Source organism: Bufo bufo, chromosome 6, assembly GCF_905171765.1.
Source record: "Bufo bufo chromosome 6, aBufBuf1.1, whole genome shotgun sequence".
NCBI lineage: Eukaryota > Metazoa > Chordata > Amphibia > Anura > Bufonidae > Bufo > Bufo bufo.
Window position 1 is genome coordinate 367601079 of NC_053394.1, and position 25244 is coordinate 367626322.

At 41.6% G+C, this 25244-nt stretch overlaps 1 protein-coding gene across 2 annotated transcripts in view; it reads right to left on the reverse strand.

Moving 5' to 3' along the window:
* The window catches only part of HLF (HLF transcription factor, PAR bZIP family member), a 37403-nt gene extending 12369 nt beyond the window's left edge, over window positions 1–25034 (reverse strand). For both annotated transcript variants that reach the window (XM_040435553.1, XM_040435552.1), the window contains exons 1-2: window positions 24769–25034; window positions 23529–23864 (exon numbers count right to left, since the gene is read on the reverse strand). In XM_040435553.1, the coding sequence (XP_040291487.1) occupies window positions 23529–23864; window positions 24769–24883 (451 nt within the window). In that variant the 5' untranslated portion in view covers window positions 24884–25034. The remainder of the gene's footprint in view (window positions 1–23528; window positions 23865–24768) is intronic.
* Window positions 25035–25244: the final 210 nt, after the last annotated feature.

Sequence of the window (25244 nt, forward strand, 5' to 3'; positions counted from 1 at the left end):
AAGGAATAAAATAACATCTCAATATAAACTTCTTCCTATGTAACACAACACCGTGCTTTGCCCCAGTCTCTGGTTCAGAAGCACCAGTCTGTATGTCATTTTATATGTATTTTTGTTCTTGTCCCTTCAACACGTACTTCATATTAGATTGCAATCACGGTAGGACAGTGTTGAAGTGGTAGCAAACCGTGCACCGACTATTAGTAAAATGAGCACGTGACCATAAGGGTTTAACATTCTATGAGACATAGGATCCTATTTTTAGGAAAGAGATTTTTCTGTTTATACTTAGTAAATGGTTACCAGACTGTGCTTTCATAAAGCTGATGGGGAGATACTGGGAATTTTCTGAGAAAGGAGAGAAGGCCAAGCTCTCTTACAGAATCTAGATGGCTTCCAGAGGTATCTAAAATAAATGGTCTTATTTGGTCTTCGGGGCACGTGTCAAGCCTATGAAAATTAGAGGCACGCGCATATAGCATGAGTCTCCTCTTATTACTGGGTGCAATAGGTGGGTCTCTGTTAAGTAAATCTATGTACTGTTACATGGCCTTATGCACCATCACCCTCCAAGGATCGTTCTTTTGGTTGATGTTACTCAAAATATTTGTTTGCAAATTAGTCATGCAACTTATTGATGATCTGAAAACTCAACAATTGACTTAATGAACCACTATGGGGCACTTTGTATATTTAGCATTATTGTCAAAAGAAAAGGATTAAACTGATGAGAAACATTCAATAGTATTTTTTCAGTAGCTTTCAGCTCACCTGGGACCTATCAAACATACAAGACTCTAGAGATCTAGGTTTTTGTTATGAATTTCACTGCTCTCTTGGAAGCCTGAAGAAGAACTTTTAGTCCAACACGTTTCTACTTTAGGCTACTTTCACACTAGCTTTTCTATTTTCCGCTATTCAGATCCGTCATAGGGTCTCAAGTCAATACCCCCAAAAAAAACGCTCAATGGGGACAAAATGTAACTGAAAAGAACGGATTGCTCCAAAATGCATTCTGTTCCATTTGGTTGCGTTCCCATACTGGAGAGCAAACCGCAGCAAGCTGCAGTTTTATTTCCGTTGTGGGAATGCGGAGCAAGACGGATCCGTCATGACTCACAATGCAAGTCAATGGGGACGGATCCATGTAACTCTGACACAATCTGACACAATAGAAAACGGATTTGTCTCCAATTGACTTTCAATAGAGTTCATGATGGATCCGTCTTGGCTATGTTACAGATAATACAACCGGATCCGTTCATAACTGATGCAGATGGTTGTAATATCAGTAACTGAAGATTTTTTGCTGAGCCCTGCCGGATCTAGCAAAAAAACTAGTGTGAAAGTAGCCTTACCGTGTTAAACCATGGTTGCGTAAATAAATTCCATGCATTGCCCACTAAATCTATCAACTTCAAGAAAGACCGTTGACCTTCTTTCTGGGCTGGAGGTTTTTGTGTCCATTCCTTCTTCCTTACTCAATCCTGATCCCTTAAGAGGGTTGTCCAACTAGGTTTTTTTAAAGGTCAGAATGATAAAAAAATAAAACAAGTCAGGTCGCAAGGTAAAAGGGGAATAGGAAGGGACAGAAAGGGGGTGAGAGGTCTCATACATCAAAAAAGTCATAAGTGGCTATAGAAGGTTTTAACAGTTCCAGTGGAGAGTCCAGAGTTTCCTTATATTGTGGAGAGCAGGTGGAAACTGGCTCTCTGGTGGCAATCTTCCTATGTTGAGAGGGACCACGAAGTAGACTGGTGAGAGAATTGGAAGCGGGAATCGGAATGGGATCGGCGTAGGATCAGTGAGGTGAGTATGACTTCTAATATTTTTTAAACCATTCTGATTTTAACAATTTTATTGGCCAAACATTCCATTTCCATCTGTTCTCCATAACATCTGGAAACCCAGCATCTTTCTATTACAGGCATACTCAAACTGCGGCCCTCCAGCTGTTGTAAAACTACAACTCCCACAATGCCCTGCTGTAGGCTGATACCTGTAGGCTGTTCGGGCACGCTGGGAGTTGTAGTTTTGCAACAGCTGGAGGGCCGCAGTTTGAGGATGCCTGCTCTATTACAACTGGCAGAACTTTCTATGGCCACTTATCCCTTAAGACTTTTCTGATGTATGAGACGGCTTGACCCCCTTCCTTTCTCCTCCTCTTTCTCTTCTTCCCCTGCGACCTAACTTTAGTCCATTTTTTTGTTTTTTATTTTATATTTGTTCGGTAAACTACAAATCACAAAAAAATTGAATGCAGCTAGCTCATAATAAGTCAATAAAATCTTCTGTATCTACAATTAACATAGTACATAAGGCCAAAAAAAAAGACATTTGTCCATCCATATCTGTAAACAATAAATCAAGGCCACTGGACTTACTGTAGATTTCTTGAAAACGTTTCACTCGTTCTTCCAACAAGCTTTCTCAATTCTGAGGGACTGTACAAGAAATCTACAGTAAGTCCAGTTGCCTTGATTTATTCTTTACAGATATACCATGACCTGGATAAATGAGAACCTTCACAGACATTTGTCCATCTAGTTCGGCCTGTTATCCGAACTGAGGTAGGATGTCACGTAGCAAACGTAGCAGTGCACAGTTAATATATGTGCTAAGATGTAGGTCAGAGTATGCTCCATCTACTTCAATAATTTTCAGAAAATGCCACTCAGGCATTGTTTAGGAAGTCTGATCCGTTAAGCTGAAAAATTTGGGCTAAGTCTGTTCAAAAACATCTTGTTATGAAACAGTCTTTACAGCAGAAGTAAAATGGGAGGTGTGTAAAAAATGTCTTTCAATAATGTACAGTGTGTAGTCACAAAGAATTTTGGATAAAGGAGACGATTACCAACCTGACTTCTACGACCTTTATTATAACAGTCAGATGTAATGTCGTGGAATGAAAGGAAATTATATATTGGTTTGGTATGTGATCAGTATACTGCCAGAATTAAAGACTGTGGAAATCAGTGCTGCAGGTCTTTGCAATGATATAAATTACATGCTGGGATGCTAAAAATCATCAAAGGCAGGATTACAATGGAATATATATATATATATATATATATATATATATAGTGGGATGCAAAAGTTTGGGCAACCTTGTTAATCGTCATGATTTTCCTGTATAAATCGTTGGTTTTTACGATAAAAAATGTCAGTTAAATATATCCTATAGGAGACACACAAAGTGATATTTATTGATTCCAAAACCTTTAGAACTAATTATTGGAACTCAACTTGGCTTGGTAAGCTCAGTGACCCCTGACCTACATACACAGGTGAATCCAATTATGAGAAAGTATTTAAGGGGGTCAATTGTAAGTTTCCCTCCTCTTTTAATTTTCTCTGAAGAGTAGCAACATGGGGGTCTCAAAACAACTCTCAAATGACCTGAAGACAAAGATTGTTCACCATCATGGTTTAGGGGAAGGATACAGAAAGCTGTCTCGGAGATTTCAGCTGTTTGTTTCCACAGTTAGGAACATATTGAGGAAATGGAAGACCACAGGCTCAGTTCAAGTTAAGGCTCGAAGTGGCAGACCAAGAAAAATCTCGGATAGACAGAAGCGAAGAATGGTGAGAACAGTCAGAGTCAACCCACAGACCAGCACCAAAGACCTACAACATCATCTTGCTGCAGATGGAGTCACTGTGCATCGTTCAACCATTCGGCGCACTTTACACAAGGAGATGCTGTATGCGAGAGTGATGCAGAGGAAGCCTTTTCTCCGCCCACAGCACAAAAAGTGCCGCTTGAGGTGGGCTAAAGCACATTTGGACAAGCCAGCCTCATTTTAGAATAAGGTGCTGTGGACTGATGAAACTAAAATTGAGTTATTTGGCCATAACAAGGGGCGTTATGCATGGAGGAAAAAGAACACAGCATTCCAAGAAAAACACCTGCTACCTACAGTAAAATATGGTGGTGGTTCCATCATGCTGTGGGGCTGGATGGCCAGTGCAGGGACTGGGAATCTTGTCAAAGTTGAGGGACGCACGGATTCCACTCAGTATCAGCAGATTCTGGAGACCAATGTCCAGGAATCAGTGACAAAGCTGAAGCTGCGCCGGGGCTGGATCTTTCAACAAGACAACGACCCTAAACACTGCTTAAAATCCACTAAGGCCTTTATGCAGAGGAACAAGTACAACGTTCTGGAATGGCCATCTCAGTCCCCAGACCTGAATATAATTGAAAATATGTGGTGTGACTTAGAGAGCTGTCCATGCTCGGAAGCCATCAAACCTGAATGAACTAAAGATGTTTTGTAAAGAGGAATGGTCCAAAATACCTTCAACTAGAATCCAGACTCTCATTGGAACCTACAGGAAGCGTTTAGAGGCTGTAATTTCTGCAAAAGGAGGATCTACTAAAAATTGATTTCATTTCTTTTTTGTGGTGCCCAAATTTATGCACCTGCCGAATTTTGTTTAAACAATTATAGCACACTTTCTGTAAATCCAATAAACTTCATTTCACTTCTCAAATATCACTGTGTTTGTCTCCTATATGATATATTTAACTGACATTTTTTATCGTAACAACCAACGATTTATACAGGAAAATCATGATGATTAACAAGGTTGCCCAAACTTTCGCATCCCACTGTATATATATAAATAAAACACAGGATCCACCATTCACAATATTTGATGGTCAAAGCTTATCAACTCCCCCTCCCTGCTCAACAACCTCTGCACGGCTCACAGAGCATGCTCTCAACATCAGTGGTGTACTTCGCAGATCACGCAGCTGCTATGGGGTCCGGGGAGGAAGGGGTCCTGGCCCTGCAGGAAAGCCCCTCTCCAATTAGACTTACATAGCTAGCTGTGCAGAAGAACCTGCGATGATGTCATTAGCATGTGATCGGGGCAGCTCTACAGAGTACAGAGTCAGTAGTTTTACAGCTGAAGGACCTGTGATGATATCATATCATCATCATGTTACCAGGGCAGGGAGATGGAGCTCAGCCCTGGAGAGGAAAATGTACATGGGGAGGAACTTGTGTGTGTACCTAGAGGAGAGGCGAGTGGTGTCCTGGGATAGCCCATAACATCCTAAAACTGGGAGTTGCAGTTTTGTCCTACTGTATCCCCCTTCATGTAATATTCACTGATGCCCTACAATAACAGTCTGGGCATGCTGGGAGTTGTAGTTCTCTCCTCTTATACCCTCTCCCTGTAATGTCAACTTGTGTTCCATAATAACAGCATGGATATGCTGGAAGTTGTAGTCCTCTCCTCTTTTACCCTACCATGCATTTCCCACAAATTTTCACCTGTTTTACAGTAGTTCCAGCAAACTGTTCCGGCAGAGAAGAGGTTACCGGAATGCCTGCTGGCCCCATTGTGCCAAGAGAGCTCTGGCAGACCATACTTTGCTGGAACAGTTTGCTGGAACTTCTACTGGCAGCGTGAAACAGGCCTAAACTTTTCATAATGAGACTTGTTGTTTTTTTTTATTATTATAATAATGTTCTGCAGCAACTGATACGTATATTCGACTTTGTTCACATCTGTGCTAGTGATTTTCGCTGTCCTGCTCTGTCATAGGAGCAGAAAAAACAAAAATCACGGTAGTGTCAGATCTGGCGCATCCGGACCTGGAGGCCAAATGATTTTTATGTAGGCCCCTGCTCAACACTCTTCCATAGAAGTCAATGACTCATGTCCTGCCTAGTGTGCTTATGGGCCTTGTGGAATGTGTAAAGCTTATACAGAAGGTCAGGCAAGATGGCCACCAAAAAGAATATTTATCATCATCATCTGGTTTTGATTAGTAAACAAAATATAGGTGATACATACAATACCCTTTAAGAGCCTATGACCACAGGAACACTAGTATCCTAACCTACTAAATGAATACCAAAATCACCAAGTTCTTTCTGCATAAACTGTCGTCCTTGATCCTGTGTGGAAGTTGCTATCAACTATACATTTATCTTACAGCAACCAAACCACTAATATCTGCTGTCGAAGGAGAGTCAGGACACCACCACAGATTAGAAGGTCAGTTGGTCCCACCAACATGGACATGTTTGGCCCACATTTATCTAAGATTGATGGTCCCTCATTTGTTGGACTCAAGGGCAATGGGCATTCCCCCATACTTTTTGACAGGCCTGTCAAAATTGACAGGTTTGTCCAACTCTGCTCTTATGTTTATGGTCAGTTTAAGGGTTACTAGAAAATGACATCTGATTAGCCACTAGAAATTGTATCTCCTCCTGGTTCACCAGTTTTCATAAATTAAGTGATGTCCTGTTCATTGGTCACATGGCCTGGGTACAGCTCAATCCCATTCAAGTGAATGGGCCTGGGCTGCAATACCAAACACAGCCACAGTACAATGTATAGCACTGTGCTTGGTGTGCTGTGAGGAAGCTGTGGTACTCACCAGTGCACTGCAGCTTCTTCAAACAACTGATTAGCAGGGGTAATAGGAGTCAGACCTTCACCAATCAGATATTGATGACCTATCCTCAGGATAGGTCATCAATATTGAGCTCCTGGAAAATCCTTTTAGATCAGTTTTTTAAGTTGGGTTCCAGGGTTCTGCAGATGATTTAATACGTTTCAGCTGTTTGAGGGACATACCACCAGAGATTAGAGGCCATGGAGCTGTCTTATACTGGCCATACACTTAGACAAGTGTTGGCGAGAGGCTCATTTGGCCGACAGAACTTCCTCCTGACCCCCGCTTTTCTAGGGCAAGTATGAATGTGTTCTGGAGATAGGGGAGAAGGCTGCTGCTGAACAACTCTGTTGGCATCTTATCTCCTCTGAGCCATTTTGAAATTCAACATTCCTGATCCTTCTTTTCCCCCATCTGCCATTGGGAGAAAGTCAGGGTACTCTACTATACATGAGATGGTTGGCCGTCCCACCAATATCAGTAGGTTCAACTTTCATCATGTTGCTAGCCACCTTTATACTGGGGCTTCCATAAATTTCAATCAATTGGAAGGACATCAACAAAAGAATCTTGTCCTATATACAGTATATATACGAATGGGGGACTATCCAAGGAGGTGCACAGAGGCAATGAACTCTTTGGTGCCCCTATTATTAGGAGGTTCCAACCTATAAACAGCACTGTTGAACGGATTGGCACTATATGAGTTACGGGAAACCATCTTCAATGCACTCATTTATAATGCAATATACTGAGGGATACAAGTGGGGACAGATCTGGGCTGCCAATAATTCTCATCGTGAAGTGATGGCAGACACTTTACATACAAAACTAACCGAACTAAATGAACCAAGTTGATCAAGTTCGATTGGTTTTTTCATAGTGCATTGTTCCTTCTCCCTTGGAGACCTTCACATCATCAATGCTTCATCTTGAGACGAGAGGAAAGATACAGCAAACGTGTTGTAACTAAGTTCAGCTCTAGTTGACATCCACGTGAATGACAGAAGTTGAATAGATTAACACTTCCTCTAATAGATAACACTATGGACCTCTTACATATATATTTTTTTTAGGATGATGCTTCAGATTATTGTCATTGAGAACCTTATAACACTACAGTCCACAGCAAAATCAGCTACTAAGCCACTAGTCAAAACTCGCCAGTTTCCATGGAGACAATGAAAGTAGAAAATGTTCAGCTTCTTTTGTAAAATTAGTTGCTGATAAACTTGACAATCTTTTCTTAACTGCTTGTTTGCCAACATCGTTAGACATCTTGACCGTGGAAAGATCAGTCTTTTGAAGTCATTTAATAGGATATAGCTGCACGGGTGATCGTCTCCGATGTTCTCACCAGTATGATTCCCCTTTCCTGACCATCAAAGGACACCAATTACCAACCCCCAACACTTAACAGGGGGGTGGGTTCTATCTCTAAAAACGTACCTGTCCATAGGTTGCGTCTGGTGTTGTAGCTTATTTCCATTGAGTGAGCAGGGGTTGAACTGCAATACCATTCACATTCCAAGAAGAAAGCTGCCGTCATTTCCTGAGACTGGACAACTCCTTTAACATATGCCACATATATTTCTGTGATTATTTGCACAAGTATAACGCAGATTCTATGTATGTGCTCGCTACAGTATGTGGAACATTATCTGCGGATATTTTTCGGAAAATGAGAAAAGTGCACAAATTGAAAGAGTATATTTGTATTTTATGTGTACTTTTACATGTAAACGCAAAAAACATATGGGATATCATGTCTCACGGTTTACGGCGCATGCGCAGTGCACGGATGTAGTCAAAGTAGGTGCACCCAGCTTCACTGTGTTTACCCTAGCTGAAGGTATCAACAGTGATTCTACTTCCATCTTGTGCTTCTGGCACGTCAGTCACACCTTAAAGGGGACCTTTCACCATGAAAATGCAGTGCAATCTACAGGCAACATGTTATAGAGCAGGAGGAGCTGAGCAGATCGTTATATAACTCTGCGGAAAAAGATTCAGTATAACTTTTCATATTTATTCATTTAAATCTCTGCTCTTTTTTTTTTACCACTGAATGGATATTATTGTTGAAGATGTTCAGATGTGACCTTCCTTACTTTTTGCTCAATAAATCCCTAGATGACCAACTGGAAGATATTTATGCTATATGTGTCTATATGGGTCCACCCAGTGGTTGCGATTGCGATGTGAGCTGCAGCCCACAGATGGTTACAAGGGCCTGTTGTGATAATGTATTGTATTTGTATCATAAGACTTTGGAGTCCTTAAAGAGGTTGCCCATCTCGCCCATTGGTGACATATCGCTAGGATATGCCACCAATATCTGATAGGTGTGGGACCCACATCTATCTCTATAACGGACCCCCAAAGTGAACAAGGTCCTGCACCTATTGCGATATGCCACTGAAGTATGAGATGGGCCAACCAAATGAGTAGAAAGGTAAGGCCACATTAACACATCCAGATTATGTTTGTGTGTCCTGGACCAACTGCAGGATTAATGCAGGACCAAAACTCCCAGAAGCTACGCCAAGTGTGACTCTAACCTAAAGGTGTCCACATCTGTAGATGATCGTGTTGCAGAGATTTATGAGAAGACCAAAAAGTTCTTGTGAAAAAAATCCCTCCATTGATAGGTGATAGGTTTATTAAGGTGTTGTGTCCAGTTGTCCACCGTACACAACAATTTATGCAACCTTGAAGTTCCACTCCTTATCAAGAGCTTTAGTCACATATGGCCATTTCCCAGGTCCTTGGATAAAGATTATTATATAACAAGTAAAAGCCACAATTTTCCAAAATAAAACAGTTTTACTTTTTCTTTTACTCTTTGCCTGGAGTGGAAGTTCTGACCAGTCAGCTGCCATAGACAGCTATTTCATGACTATATGGTCGCTCTAGCCAGTCACTGCTTTCCTCTTGTGTCTCTGGTGATGGAATCAACACCTGATATCGATTCTAGGTTTCAATAGACAGTAGTCAAGTGGTGGTTAGAGAAGAACTCAAACTGTGGAAATACTAACCCAACCTCCTGTATTACATAGGCTTTAAAATAAAGACCATGTCTACCATTTTTTTATTGCTTCAGTGCATCTAAACTGATAAATTAAGTAAACATGCAAAAAGATTCCAGCTCTTCTGCAGATCTTTGTGTCTCCATAGTAACAGACTACAAATTCTGTGTAGTCTGGTGCTGCAGTCCAACTCTCTGCTATTTGGCCCCATCTTCTTTCTATAGTTATCCATACACATCTGTTAAATGTCAGCCAAACCTGGAGATTTTGGCAGGACCAAAATCAACAGCAGATATGACTGGAGGGAGAGATTTTGAGAAGGATCAAGCTTAGTTTCAATGTCTTTTTTGTTCTCAGGGCAGGTAAACCCCTGCCACCAGTGTCTGGAACTGGCTTACTTATGGGGAGCGGTTGGGTGGGTGGTCGTTTAGTTTATGGGGATTGAGAAGAATTACTGTCGAATCAGTACTCATGACCTATCCAGAGGATAGCTCATCATTATTAAAATCCTCACAAATCTATTAAATTCTACCACAGGGTCCCCCATCGATCATGAGAACTGGGACCCTGTGGAGACCCCTGAAATGAATGGAGCGGCCGATTGGGCATCGGTACAGCAACTCTATCCATTTCTATGGGAGTTCTAAAGATATCTGCCATCTCCAGAACTCACATAAAAATTAAGAGAGCAGCTGTGCACATCCCGACCAGCCTCCCTTCATTTCGGATGGAGGGGTGCCCTCCACAGGTTATGGGGTCACAGTTCTCGTGATTGCTGGGGCTCCCAGTGGTAGGATCCTCGCTGATCTAATAGTTATCCCCTCTCCTGTGGATAAGAGTTAACTTTACATAATCAGAATACCCCTTTAACTTCAATAGAGCTGACAGTATACATTGAAATAGATCCATTCAACAGGCTATACTTTGCCCCGACTAGAACTTTCCAGCAGATGTCTGAACCTATCACCATGATCCATTCTCTAGATTTAGATATTTCTCTATGCACGAAGACTGAGGAGAAAAAAAAAATCTTAAAGTGTAATTACTCATTTAGAATATGACGTCTTGTGCCAGACAGCGGAAATCAAGGAAATGTCTGAGACCGAAAATCATTTTTGATGATAAGTACATGGAAATATTCAAGCCCCTTTCAGATGAATGAGACAGTTGCAGCATTTCGAGCAACAAGAGTGAATCTACCCTAAGAATTGTGAGTTCAGCTCTGGACTAGGCTGTAACTCAAGAAAAGTGCAAGGAAAATAATGTAATGTACTGTATTTACCAAGTTACATAACCCTGTATGTCCTTTCAGCTCTACAGGACTGCTGGAGATAGCCAAGCTTGAGCACTTGTGAGGGGCTATCTCCGAGTTGAATAGTGCGGTGGCCAATGCTCCATTCAAATGGAGGAACATGAGCCTCTGTTCTCGTGAATCTCAGTGAAGGCCCCATTGGTCGGGACCCTGATGATCAGATACTTATCTTGTAGATAGGGGATACGTTTTACCCATCTAAGACATAGTCACAGTGTAACAATGTAAATAGAGAATAATTGGAACAACAACAAACCGGTGGTAACATAAACTGCAACGACCTCCGAAGACGAGGAAATGTATGATGTGATAGACTCAGACATTTCAGCCATCACTTGCATTTTTCTTCTATCAGCAAAGAGCTGCACATTTTCGGATTCTTTAAAAAATGTAATGTGTTCCTGCTCAGCGGAGAGGCAAGGTGTTTTTCATATCTACTGTTTGAATCTCAATGCTGATTGCATTCTAAAGTGACACTTTAATCTAGAATCACACAGACATTTTTTGCGGTAGTTTTTCACGCATTTTGATTTTTTTTTTTGAGCCAAACAAATTCAAAAAGAAGGAATAGTGTAAAGGAAAGACTGATCCATCTGCTCTCTTCAGTCCTGCGCATGGCTCAAAAAACTGCATCAAAAATGGCAATAGGGTGGTTTCACACAATTTTTTAGGAAAAAACACGCCATTTTTCAGTGATTTTAATCCAGCATCCCCACCCAAAAATAAAATCCTGCAGTCAGATGTTAGCAGAAAGCCAATAGTGAAATATAATAAGCACTACAAACAATAGGGCAGATAGATCAAGTTCCTTGCACCAATTTTTTGGTTGTCGGGTTTGTGTATGTTGTAATTTATGTCACATGCAACTTTCAGCCTCTTTTGCCACTTTTTAAAAGTGTTGAGAGAAGTGGGCTGGGCCTCCGCAGGCCAACAGATTTAGGACTCGGTCACACGGTCAGGCTTCCTTATGCCGTTTTGAAAGACAAAACCAGGAGTAAATTCCAAAAAGTGGAGAAGTTGTATCTGTCCTGTAGACTTTCTCTCCTTTTGTGATCTGCTCTTGATTTTGGCTTCCGAAACTGCACCAAGAAACCTGATTATGTGGCTGTACCCTTAGGGTGTGACCCCACGGTGTGGCTGGTTGGATGCAATGATATGCAGCCAAACACTGATGCCAAATGGACACGGGCCTAAGCCTTTCCGAACCCCCTTCTGGCTTTGACTCAAAATATTGCGCCAAAAACTTCCGTGAAGTTTTTTCAAGAAGCACTGTGAAACCAGCCCTAGAACAGTTAGAAAAGGTCAAGCTTCATGATTTCAGTATTTTCCATTCCTATCATGTCCATTTGTTTTTCCGTCTGCACTTGCTTGCCTCTGCTGTATGCAGCCAAAACCTGAATTCATTACTGATAGATTCAGAGGAGGATTTTCGCTTGGCAGTGGATATTTTTAAAAGCATGGAACCATTTAAGGACAGATGCGGCTGAAAGGTCTGGAATTTTGTTGTGTGCAGAATCAGTCAGATTTTCTGCTGCAATTCATCTGAAAGCAACAACGTTAGTTCTTCAAGCCAACCTGGACGGCAACGTGTTACTGCAGACAAGTGATTTCCTCCCAGCCCGGTGAAGGTTTTCTAGTTCTTTAGGGCAGAGGGCTGTAAATATCTTAATCTGACCCAAGCAAATAGGTTTTCTTTTCTTGCGTGGTTCACTAATCTCCAATCAGCTTGAGTACAAGGTCAGATGTGAATTCTCAATCTAAGGGCTCACGCACACGACCGTATGAATTTTGCGGCCCACAAAAAACGGTTCGCAAAAAACATGGATGGAACAGCTGGCCCCTGATAGAACAGTACTATCCTTGTCCGTAATGTGGACAATAATAGGACATGTTCTATTTTTTTGCGGAACGGAAATACAGACATACGGAATGCACACGGAGTAACTTCCGTTTGTTTTGTGGACCCATTGAAATGAATGGTTCCATATACGGTCCGCAAAAAAAACAGAACCAACATGGAAAGAATATACGTTCGTGTGCATGAGCCCTAAGTAGCAGTTTCTTCCTGTGGTCTGCTCTGCGTTTGCTCTGTGTCCGGATTTTATGCTAGACTTGCACATGTAAATATCTCTTCCACACATCTATGTCAATGCAAAAAAAAAATGCCAAACCGAACGTGTGTAAAGGTGCCCTTAGGGTACCTGTACATAGTGGGGTCCTTTTTTTGCAGAGGACACTTGGATATTCATTACTTCTGACATCCTTATTCGTGTTGAGCGAATCAAAGGCCACGAAGAAGACTTCGATCTGAATTTCAGGATAAATTAGATTTGCCTTCAAAGCCAAATTTCCTCGTGCTTCGTGGTAGTGAATCGATTTAACCTGAAATAGTGCAAAAAAAACATTCTTACCCGCGCCATTTGCTTGCAACGGGCCGGCTGCAGCCATCTTGCTTGAAGGCTGAAATCTTGTGCGCGGTGACGTATGCCGTCAGCACGCCGGGCGGCTGATGACATCATCTTGGGCCGCGCGAGATTTCGCTCCAGATCATCAAGCAAGATGGTGGTGGCCTGCCCATCGCAAGCAAATGGAGCGGGTAAGTATGTTTTTTTTAATTTTATTTCACAATGGATTATTGCTATCTGATGCTGCGATCATATATGAACACGGCATCTGAGGGGTACAAAGACGGGGGAGGGGGTGGTGCAATTGCCGCTCCCTGTCATTGCACCCACTACTTACAAAGAAATCTGCTTCGTACCGAAGGGATTCATCACAAACCAATTTTTTTTTGTAAAATTCGCCAAAGCAGCCAAGTAAAATTTTCCAATACTTCGCTCAGCTCTAATCCTTATGCTCACGGACTCTCAGCTCGGAGACAGTGCAGTAAAGGTACCTGTACATATTGCGGATTACTTGTGTATTTGTCCATGCAGATTTTCCAACAGAAAAACCACAGCCTGAGGCCTCGTCCACATTTCCGTTTTTCACTGACGTGTACTGTCCACGTTTTCCACGGACAGCACACATACCCATTTATTTCAAGGTGTCTGTTCACACATCAGTATTTTTTTTTACTGACTACAGATCAGTGAAAAAATCCCGGAGACAAGCACTGCTTTGGTCCATAATGCGGACCAAAGGCACCCATTGGGTGTTGGGTCTGTGAACATTACGGACACAACACATGATTTTTACTGACCACTGACAGGAGATGCTTTGGAAATTAATTTTCAGCTAAACAGCATCCGTGGAATACAGATGACACGCGGAGGGTAAAAAACGGACAGATGGACCAAACACGGATGCTTCATGGACATCTTCACGGATGTAACACGGACTGATTTTTTCATGGCTGTTAAATGGACACGAAAATGCGAATGAGGCCTAACCCGCACCCCTGGGCATGCATCCTAAGCTGCCACCATATGGGCAGTGCCGGACTGGGATCCCTAGGGCCCGCCAGTAAAATTCATTCTAGGGGCCCACTGTTTGACTACATACAAATGCTACCTGCTCGCACAGTTGCAGACAGCAACAAGACATTCAAGATGATTGATTATAGGGGTCCCTGGGCTTATAGGGGTCACTTTATGACCTACCTATGTACCTATAAAGTCTCATGCACACGGCCGTTAGCCTGTGCCTGTAGGTTCACAATATACTGGCACCTGCCGTTTGTGCACTGCGTCATGGATGCCGACCCATTCACTGGAATGGGTCCACAATCTGGAAGGTGCAGTGCGGAACGGAGCCACGGAACCCCACGGAAGCACTACTTTTTTGCAGTGTGGACTGTCGGATGCAGATCGCGGACCCCATCGCGGTCCGCCTCCGCATACGGTGGCCACACGGTTGGTGCCTGTGCAATGCAGACCGCAATTTACGGTCCTCGACACAGGCACAAGACAACATTGGCTGTGTGCATGAGGCCTAAGTCATCTCAGCCACCTGATGTGTCTATAATAATAAACTGGTTAGTTTCAGTAGACTGGGGGCCCACAGTTCTGAGGGGCCCTCTGGTAGATTTCCGTGTTCCCCCGTCTGAGCTTGCATACGGGACTCCTGTATTTAGCTCCAAAAACTGCATCAAAAACTGGAACTTTTCTTATTCTGGACAAGCATTGCTCGCTCAATTTTTTAGTCTCATATTATTACTTTATAAATGTCTCTGACGGCTTCTTCAATTCATATGACCCGGCATTAAGATTGGAGACTAATTACAAGTCGCCGGTTAAAGTCCTTACTTCTGATCACATGGATTTAGGTGTTTATAGCCGCCGGCGGCATCGGATCATTAGCGAATGAACAATGGACGATTACCATAACTGTACATGATGTACTGTACAAGGTGCAGCAATCATTGCTAACAGTGAAAGTGAGTGGAAGACGGAGCACAAGTCAGTCCACGTGACAGCAGATCATCAGGTTTGCTCCCACACCCGGGGCACACAGCGTACTTGTACATCCAGACTTGGCACCTCGCCGGGCACCCATGCACTGTACACACTGTACAGGAAGTACCAGCGCTTCCTCAGGGATCCTCGTGTAGAAGCTAATTGCTACCTATGAGCGGAGGCCTCTTTATCTATAATAAGCAAACATAGTTCATGCCAATAAAAAAGTACACTGCATAATAAATACGTCCAGATAGCAGCTATCCACACCGTAATGATTGGTGCCAATTAGACTGTTAAAGGGGTTGTACGAAAATCATGAAACTTCGATTCCTCAGAATTCAAAACTTTTACTTGCAGACAGTGAATGGAAGCCTTATCCAGAGGCCGGAAATTCATACGGACCAAATACTTTTGGTATGAATTTACAAAAATTGCACCTAGTCTACATACAGATTCACTTCATTTAAAACTCCATGAATCCCCTGCGAACATACCCTTAAAGGGGTTGTCCAGGATGTTACTATTTGGCCTATCAATATCTGATCACAGGGGACCTGACCTCTCACACTGCGGCTGATCAGCTGGTTTTGGGTAGATCTGATGCCAGAACTACACAGCTCCGTCCACTGTCTAATGGACAGAGCTTGCTGCTCCTGTTGAAGTGGATGCTGCAGTAACCAGTTCGGTCCACTACAAAACGGACGGCGCTGTGTAGATCCAGTGCCAGAGCCACCCCGAAACAGCTTATTGGAGGGAGTGTGGAGGGTTGGACCCCGGTCGATCAGATATTGATGGCCTATCCTAAGGATGTAATAATAGTCACTATCCAAATAATACTTAGAGAGTCCACATAGTAATGCCATAAACAGTCTACATCATACAACTATAGTACCGTAATACTATTCAGTCTCCAAATTTTACTTAGAGAGCCACAACACGCTGCCCTATAGCACCCACATAATACACGGTCACATTATATAACAACATGGTGCCTAAATAATGTTCAGGATCCAAATTGTACTTCCTTAAAGAGCCCATATAATACTCCCATATAGTACCCACACAGTACTGCAGTTCTGTACTCAATCCAGGCCACCAAGCACTGCTTAATAATGGTAGATTTTAGTTTGTTCCTGAGTTTCCCATTTCTAGTAATTGAGGAGCCAAGATATCCCATAGCCTGGTTTGCCACCCACCTAAGTCTAGCCCTGTGACCACCCCCTTTAAGAGTTGGAATGTCAACCAAACTGGCAGTCACGCAGCTGTTCTGATAAAATATAGCTAAGACATGGCTATATACTGGTGATTTTCTGAGGGTACATGCTATCTGACTGATTTCCTGCACCACAGCACTCCCAGCCACCCGGCATGGAACTGCAGCTGGCTGAATAGAGACGTGCTGCAGTTCACAGCAAGTTGGATGAATGCGAATGATAGTGAGGAGACACACATTATATAATCTTATCAGGCCAGTTGCTTTTGGCAAAAAGGTGGGCCATGATAAGAAAGGAGTTTTTGTTCTTTGAAGAGTTTCTCCATGAGCCTGTGTGCTCCAGGATGAATTCACATTTTCTCCTACTAAAGGTTAATTGAACTGAATGTGAAGGCCTTGTGACCAGGGTCAGACGCTCGTGACGCAGTGCTGTAGCCCCAAAGGACAGGATTATTCTTTTCAATAAGTCCTGACTGTTGATCCGCCACCACAATAAAACCTCTGTTGTGTTTTCCAAACTAACGACCTGAAAAAGGTGACCCCCAACCCCAAAGTTATGGACTACGTCGACAAGGACATCTCAAGTTGGATTTTAACTTTTATCAAAGCCATTACGTACACCGTATATCAGGATATAGGTCATGTTCTATCTTTTGCGGCACGGAAACATGGACCCGGAAGCACCTGAAAGGACTTCCGTGTGTTTCCTAGTGCTTCCGGGTCCATGCCTCCGCTCTGCAAAAGAGAGGACATCTTTTACCGCATCTAGCGCATCATGGACCCATTGAAGTCAATGGGTCCGCACTGCAATGCAGAGTGCACATATCCAGTGCCCGTGTTTTGTGGACCCGCAGTTTGCAGTCCGCAACACTGGCATGGAGGCACCACGGTAGTGTGACTGGGGCCTTACCAATCGGTCGTCTGTATCAAATTGATGGGGGTCTGATATTTCATCGATCAGTTGGGAGTGAACCCCATCGATCAGCTGTTTTGGGCTGCTGCGGCACCAGGCCCTGACAATACATAGAGCTGGAAGCAGTCAGTTCCATATTCTACAGTATGTCGAGGCCATGTTGCGGTACTGCAGCTCAGCTCCTATTCAAGTGAACAGGAGCTGAGCTTCAGTAGGCTGGTGCAGGAAACTACACAGTGTACGGACCCTGCTGTTAGTTTCTGGTGCCGCAGATGCCCAGAACAGCAAATCGTGAGGGTCTGGCTGCTGGGACCCCCCACTACTCACGAGAATGGGGTAACCATACCCTGAAATAGATGGAGTGACTAGTCGAGCATTCACCATGAATGCTGTATTACATGGACAGGCTGGGTCCATCACACTGGGACCTGCTGCTATCTAGCAGCTCTCTGCCATGGCTAAGGACATAATTGCATGGGTTGCTTTGGACCGTGCAACACAAAACGGCATAAAAAATTAAATTTTACATCTGGATGCATTTTACTGAAGTGGTTTCTGAATGCATTTTAGAAATGAGAGAATTGAAAATGTATTCAGATACTGCAGCAACAAAAAATGCATCCAAAACCTCATATAAGTGCTTCTCTACTTTTCAGCTTCTGAGGGATTCTGCGACAGATCAAACAGAGCCTTCAGTGCGAGCACAGCCTAAGGAACCTCACCATGATACTCATATGCCCTAGAAGTCCAGGGGTTGACTTTATGGGAAATACCAAAATAAGCGTAAAATGTTAGAAAACCACACACATTTGTAAGGCTCTTCCTAGCATTGTTACATTTGTTAAAAAAAAATTAATTCCTATAGAGGAGCTTATGGGACAAAAATAAACAAAAAACAGAACATGCTGTGTTTTGAAAAAATACCACTGATCCAAAAGAATGCTACCAAAATGTCATAAACCAAAACGCACTGTATGTAATATATTTTATATTCCACTATACTGTATGCTTAAAAAACATCAGTGCACACAAAAAATTATTGAGTGGCAGCAGCAACTTCAGTGGACTGCCACTTCATTCTAATGCAGGACATGGAACTCATGTTCTGATGATTGGTGTGGTCTTAGCGATTAGACCTTCAGTAATCAGACACCATGGTTACCTCTGAAGTCAAAAGTTGACCATAGGGGCTTCCAGTCCCATCAAGAAGAGTTCTCACTTGTCTCAGTTTACCCACAATCTGAAGTTGTCCAAACGGACCAACCACAAACATTCTACTTCTTTGAAGGTAAAGGCGTTACACTTGGAGACCAAATTTGGCTCCATTAGACCCCATTCTTCATAACATTTGGTGAGCTCAACTATGAGATACACAACATTACTAAGCACTCCAGCCAAATATAAATTCTCATCATTTCAGTAGAGTAGTCCTATTTAGGACTCTTCTTGACTTCCTCACCTGCCTTCTGAGGTCAGTCTGAAGAAACTACTTCCTGGAGAACTTCCAAGTTGCCTCAACAAATCTAGCAATTATTTGGCCAAAATTGTGTGACGCTTTCGTTCTATGACTAGCAGTTTTTGGAGATAGCACAGGATAGAGCTATTGTAATAATCCTGTACTCACATGAGATGAAATGTGAACCATCTTATTAAAGGACCATGCGCTCACACATGTCTCAGTTACAGGCTGGGAAAGTAAACACGGCAGGGGCGTGTAAAGTGTGGTCGTACACCTGTTAATTACCCTGCCCTACAAATAAGGCTTAAAAAGGGAAGGTCTTCTTACTTTATTTCTATTCTTCAGTCATAATCTGTTTTGAAAATGTACAATTAATTGTTTTGCACTGTTGGGCACCAGAGTATATTTAAAGAGAGATTTACGTCTAATCCAGCCATTCATAGCTATGCACAGAGCTATACTTAGCGGTGATTAGTGAGAGTGGTGTCTTGGCTCACAGCTCCATTAAGCCTTGTATTTCAAAAGCCAAATTGGTTTTGTTCTGAATGACAGTAAAGTATACGAATACGATCATGAATTGTATATAAAAGTGTTTAAAAATCGTCTCTTTTTATATGTGCTATAGACCTTGCCTGTATAGTGAACACTGAGGGATTCTACTGTTTTTGGTTGGTTATGACAAATCAATAACCTTGCAGGTACCAAGAAAAACAAAAAAAAAGTTGACTAATTTGTTCAAAGTCAATGTTTAAGGTGGCCATAAACCTTCAAAAACGGAATGCTCACTTGACTATTCTTAACAACCCTCTCCCTCCCTCCCTCCCTCCCCCAGATATACTAAAACTCTTGTTCTAAATTGAGAGGGCATCATGCCCCGAAATCATGTCATCTGTCTAAGGAGAGGTGGCACACCCAATACATAAAAGATCTCAACAGGTTGGGCCAACTTTGCGCTTAAGGATATGGTCACCTTTATGTGTTGTAGGTGCTGCCATTTACTCAGCCCTCACCAGCAGTGTTGCCAACCTGATTTTTTCTTTTTTCTAGACAGTGTATCCAAAAATCAGGGACAGCTAACACTTTTTATGGACAGATTGGAAACCACAATGAATGGTAAAGCTTTTAAGTAATACATGTCTACGACTCAACATACTGATATGTGCTCATAGCAGTCTTTAGTGTGAGCCATAAAATGATGATAATTACAGTCACAATGATCCAATCATGTACCACTAGCCTCAACAAAATCATGGACGCATCCATTTTTTTTTCACGGACACTGGAAAAAAGTGCTCTATTTTTACGGACTGTCCATAAATTTTTGAACGGTGACAACCCTGCTCACCAGGAACAAAGATTCAGTTTTTGCTATCCTGTGACCAAGGCAGAATGGCTTGTTAATCCTCTGACACCTAGCCCAGTGGAGTACTGTAGATACCTCATCAGTCTTCCCTAGCTACACCAGAACCCTGACAACCTATTGATATGAACATGAACTCTTAGCTGAGCCTAACTTTAATGTCCTTACTGATTACCAAAGATCTAATGGTCACATGCTGGAGATACAATCGTTATCCATGCATTTCCATCTGGACACTTGGGTGGCAACCTCAATAATAGTTTTCACTAGTGGTTTTTACATGGAATTTCTTAGACATCTTGAAGACCAAGAAAACCCCATTGTATTTTAGAACATTTCGGATTAGAAGATTTATAGCTCCAGGTATTTATTTTATCCTAAGGGGAAATTTCTGTCTTGCTTTCCAAGATTTACTGAGATGCTTCTCCCAACAAAATGCTCTGCGTAATATTAAAAATATAATAAATAAAATATATTTACATCAACCTTGAAATCTAGAGAGTCTCAAGAAACTTTAAATTACTGTGTCAGTTGTTCCAATAGAAGCTACAGAAGTACAATTTATCACAAGGACAAATCACTTAGAAAGTAATTTGGGAATCTGTACAACAGTAAAAACAACATACATATACATACTTGTAAAAGATGCCGCCTATACCTAGAGTGAACAGCATAAGAAGAGAATGCAATCTACAAAAATCATGGGTCATCACTGTCTTTATGGATGCAACCAAGATCAATATTTCCTTGTTGCATTTCCACTTTATGCATCCTAGATCATGAGTATTCATGAATAGTTCTTTTATTATACTGTGCTAATAAAAGTAATAGCGCTCTAGCCTAAAGGCTACTTTCTGCCATGTGGACAATATATTTTGTACTAAGATATTTGTAGAGCGTATCATTGACTATACACTATCTGACTCATAAATTGCATAACCATGTCTTGGTGAAAAGTACATACAAACATCATGAGTGATTTAACAAGTATCTGGGAGATAATGGCTGACTCGCTGACATAGTGGTGGTTCTTTTTTAGCTTTGCACTGAAGCCAAGAATTGTGCAGTAGATATGTGGATGTACATATGAGTTTGACATGTATACTTTTTTTAATAAAAAAAAACATGTGTTTACTCAAAGATGGCAGCAATTTATGAGATATGGCTATTAAAATTTCTGAACAACTATTCTTTGATTTGACTGTGACCAAGGTAAAAAAAAGAGCCTATGTTTGACTGTATGTCCATGTGACATCATTCCTCGTTGTTTACTTGGACAAGCAGCAAGTTCAACCCACATATGTCTACATGATATAGTCCAACAGCAACCTTACCTATTAAACATACACATAAAACAAGCATTGCTATAAATTAAAGAGTGAGCGAGATTTTCCAATTAAAGTACTTTCGATTTAGGTAGAATCGATTTGTTCAAATTTCGAAAAAATCTAAAACAAAACAAATTTTTAGGAAATTTGATCATTTCTACTACATGTCATACGTTCACTGGGTATTTAGAGAGGAAATCTCTAAATTCTAATCGGATTGTACTTCCAATAGTTTCCAAAATGATGTTGCTCAAAGCTCAACAACACTTAAGAGAGCCACACACTTTAGATTTAGCCAACAGCTGTTCTTCCCGACCTCCCCATACCCATATGGAGATCAGCTACTGGTACTGGCTTATCTTGCTTTGGAAAAAAGGATCAGGAATGTTGGAATTCAACATGTCCAACCCCTGACATCTGTCAATGGGGGAAAGTCATATATTTGATGGTTGGCTGTCCTTACCAACATTTTTGAGTTTGGCCAACATTTATTTAATGTCTATGGTCACCCTTAGAGATTTTCATAACATAATTCTAAATTTTCCATGGAGTTTTGCTATCACACTTTGAGCTGCAGTTTCCGATGAGATTTTATGAACCAAAGCTAATGCAATGTTGGGTTATCCACCATGATGAAAGTTCGACAACGTCTGTAACCATAATTGGCTGATAATAACATATTGAAAGTCAGGCTACTCTTGACCAACCAAGACATTCTTATAACCTACTGTATGTTACGAGAAGGCTAAATAGCTAAGTGCTTGAGTTGCCTTGATGCATGCAGCTATTTAGAGTTATGTCTTTATAAGGACACGGTGCTTCAACAAAGCTTGGTGGTTTCTACATAAGAGTGTGCGCAATCCTTGGTTACGGCCAGCGTTGAGAAGGATACTGTACATCTCTCAAAATGTGTCCATCAAGCTGAGAAAATGATTGTTTGTGAATAACAGTAACTGGTCACATACATGTAAAACGGTGCAGAATATGGGAGATTGGTTCTAAGAACATACACCTAATTTTCTGAATAGTTCATTAAGGATGTGGCCAGATCAGTTTCAAAGGGGAAATGCATTCAAAATGATGTTCTGATATGTCAGACAGAGACTGTATTTGAAAGTTAAAAAAAGATGCAAATGTACACAAAGGGCATTACCTGGATAAAACCAAGTAGTGGTCGCAAGGGTAAAATTATTCTAAACTGTTGTTATGATAGGAGGAGTTTGTCTTAGAAAGCCTGTAAGGAAAGTCCATTCAAGGTCATTTATTGCCCAGAACAAGGGTCAAAACCAAAGAGAAGTAGAAAATTAGACCCTTTTCTGGTGTTACTCATGGATTTAAGATCAAGATGTAATGCTTGAAGTTTTTAAGACTTTATTCAAGTTAAAACAGCTACAAACTAAACCGGACTTGTTCCTTCTTCAGGTTTCCAAAATGTACAATACTGTACAACTGTCCAGTTCTGAAAGCCTAAAAAACTTCAAGCATAGCTTCTAGTCTGATTTTCTTCTTCTTTTTAATTTTGTCTCTTCTGATATGTTAGACATGCGTGTAAAAAGCTAACATTCATAAAGTCTGCGATCCCAGACTACCACTGATTTGGAGAAAGAAAGGGCTTTATACCACTTTAGTACTACTCAGAGATTTTTGTTATTGTTAATGACGCAATATACTAAAGAGTGGACCTTTAGGGTGTCTTTTTAGATTTCCAGTAACAGTCCAGCATTGTCAAAGGGGTGTGATCTCTCTATAAGGTTATTTTATTATGAAAACCCATTGTGGTCCAACATCATAGACTTCACCAATGTGATCTTCTTACATATGACAGTATCTTCTTACTGGATATTAAGTGTAATAAAACATAGAAAGATTCTGCTACGAATCAGCTCTTGAATTATGGATGAGGGTGTTAAGCTTGGACATAAAGTTATAGTAGAGTACGGCATAGATACTTCCCTGTACGTAATGCACTGGACCATGTATAGTTCACAAATTATTATGGGCACAATATTTCAGAGTTGTCATGGTCATCTATAGTGTCTTCTACAATATTAATATTGGAAATATTTTTTTTATGAAAAGAAAATACTTACAAGGTCTTACTGGACTGTGCATACAGTTTTGGGGAACCAATCCTGGTAAGACAGATGTGGATGCTCGACTGCTCAGATCAATGACAGAGGGTGATGTCACCGGAGTTTGTTGAAGGTTAGGCTGATGGGAACTCAGGTCATGCGAGGACTGACTTGGTGGAATACCATTTTCTGAGAGAAACTCTTCCAGGTCCATGTATTCCAGCTGGAAGGTATCTCCATCATATGGCAAGGTCTTGTCCCAGAGCGTTGGCCCCAAGAAAGCCGACTGTGGGACAGTTGAACCTGTGGTTTCATCTTCAAGTTTCTTCTCTTTGTCTTTTTCTTTATAGAAGGCTAAATGGGTAAAGATGGAATCGTTTAAGGTTTCATCAAGATGCTAAAACAAAGCAAGATGTCAAAAGAATAGAAAAGTGGATGTCTCATCATGTAAGCCGTCTGACAGAAACATAATGAAACGCGTAGAGCAAATACGAAAACATCGAAAGACATATAGAAATATTTCAATGTCAGATGTTGCTTTTCATACGTCAGTGAGAGAACTAATCTTTGCACTCATTGAAGCAAACTTTTTGTCTGTCTTTATTAACACATTTTGTGGGATGTTGGATAAGGCACCCAAAAAGTTAGCGAACAGAGTTTTCAGGTTGTGCCTACATTATGCTTCAGATTTGCTGGATAGTTGGCTGTAATCTCATTAAGTGGAAATCATGTGCTTGCATGCTACATTCTACCCCTTTGGTTAACTATAGCCATGCCGCACAGACCATTCAACGCCCTCACAAAGCTATAGATTTCTGAAAAAACATTGATAAGACTGCCCTACCGCGGCAACCAAGAGAAAAGTCGCATATGAAATCTGTGACCACAATTTACTACATTCACAAAGTCAACTTTTAAGAAGCAAATGACTTGAAAGCTGTAATAAAATAAAAAAAATCACAATTTGTTCTGAACATACCGAGAACTGATTCCACATTTACCTGCTGATTGACATTACGGTACTTTGACTAGAATAAGATGTGGAGTTTATTCATATTTCATCTTGTAATACACAGAAACATAGCCGGGATGAGTCTGGTATTTGGCACAACTCTCCATGATTACTACACTACATTATCGCAACATGGCAATGCAGCCATCAGCTCTGCTACATCCCTTGCAACATTTGGTGGCTAGCATAATTAATGTCATCTCTATCGAACAGTTAAGTCATTTGTAATCCTTAAACATTTCTTACCATCTTCGTGATGTAGCGGTAGTTTTAGAGGGTTCTCCAGCAGAGATTTCAGCACCCCGTACGTTGGAGGCATAAAAGTTGGGTTGAGCGGTAAGACCCTCGACATCTTCTCCATCTTTGATTTTTGTGCAGGGATTTCAAGGTGGTGAAGCCAGGAAAGAGCAGGCTGAAGTGTGCACCGTATATTACAGGTACTGCGCAACCCGGTGACCCGTCACACTGCTACTCCTGCTTCTACCACTGCAAATGCAGATCTGTGCTGCGAGGCTGTGATCATCATCCCCATGTCCATGTGCAGCAGCTGACAGGCGTGACATCACAGTCACACCTCCCCTCCTAAAAAGGAAGAGCTGGGAGTGTTCTCTTACTGTTCCACTTACTGTACGTCGATTCCTTGCTTCTAGTTGCCGGCTCGTTGCTTTTGTTTAGCTCAAGCTGGCTGCTACTTGATTGCACATTACAGCTGCTAGTTACTA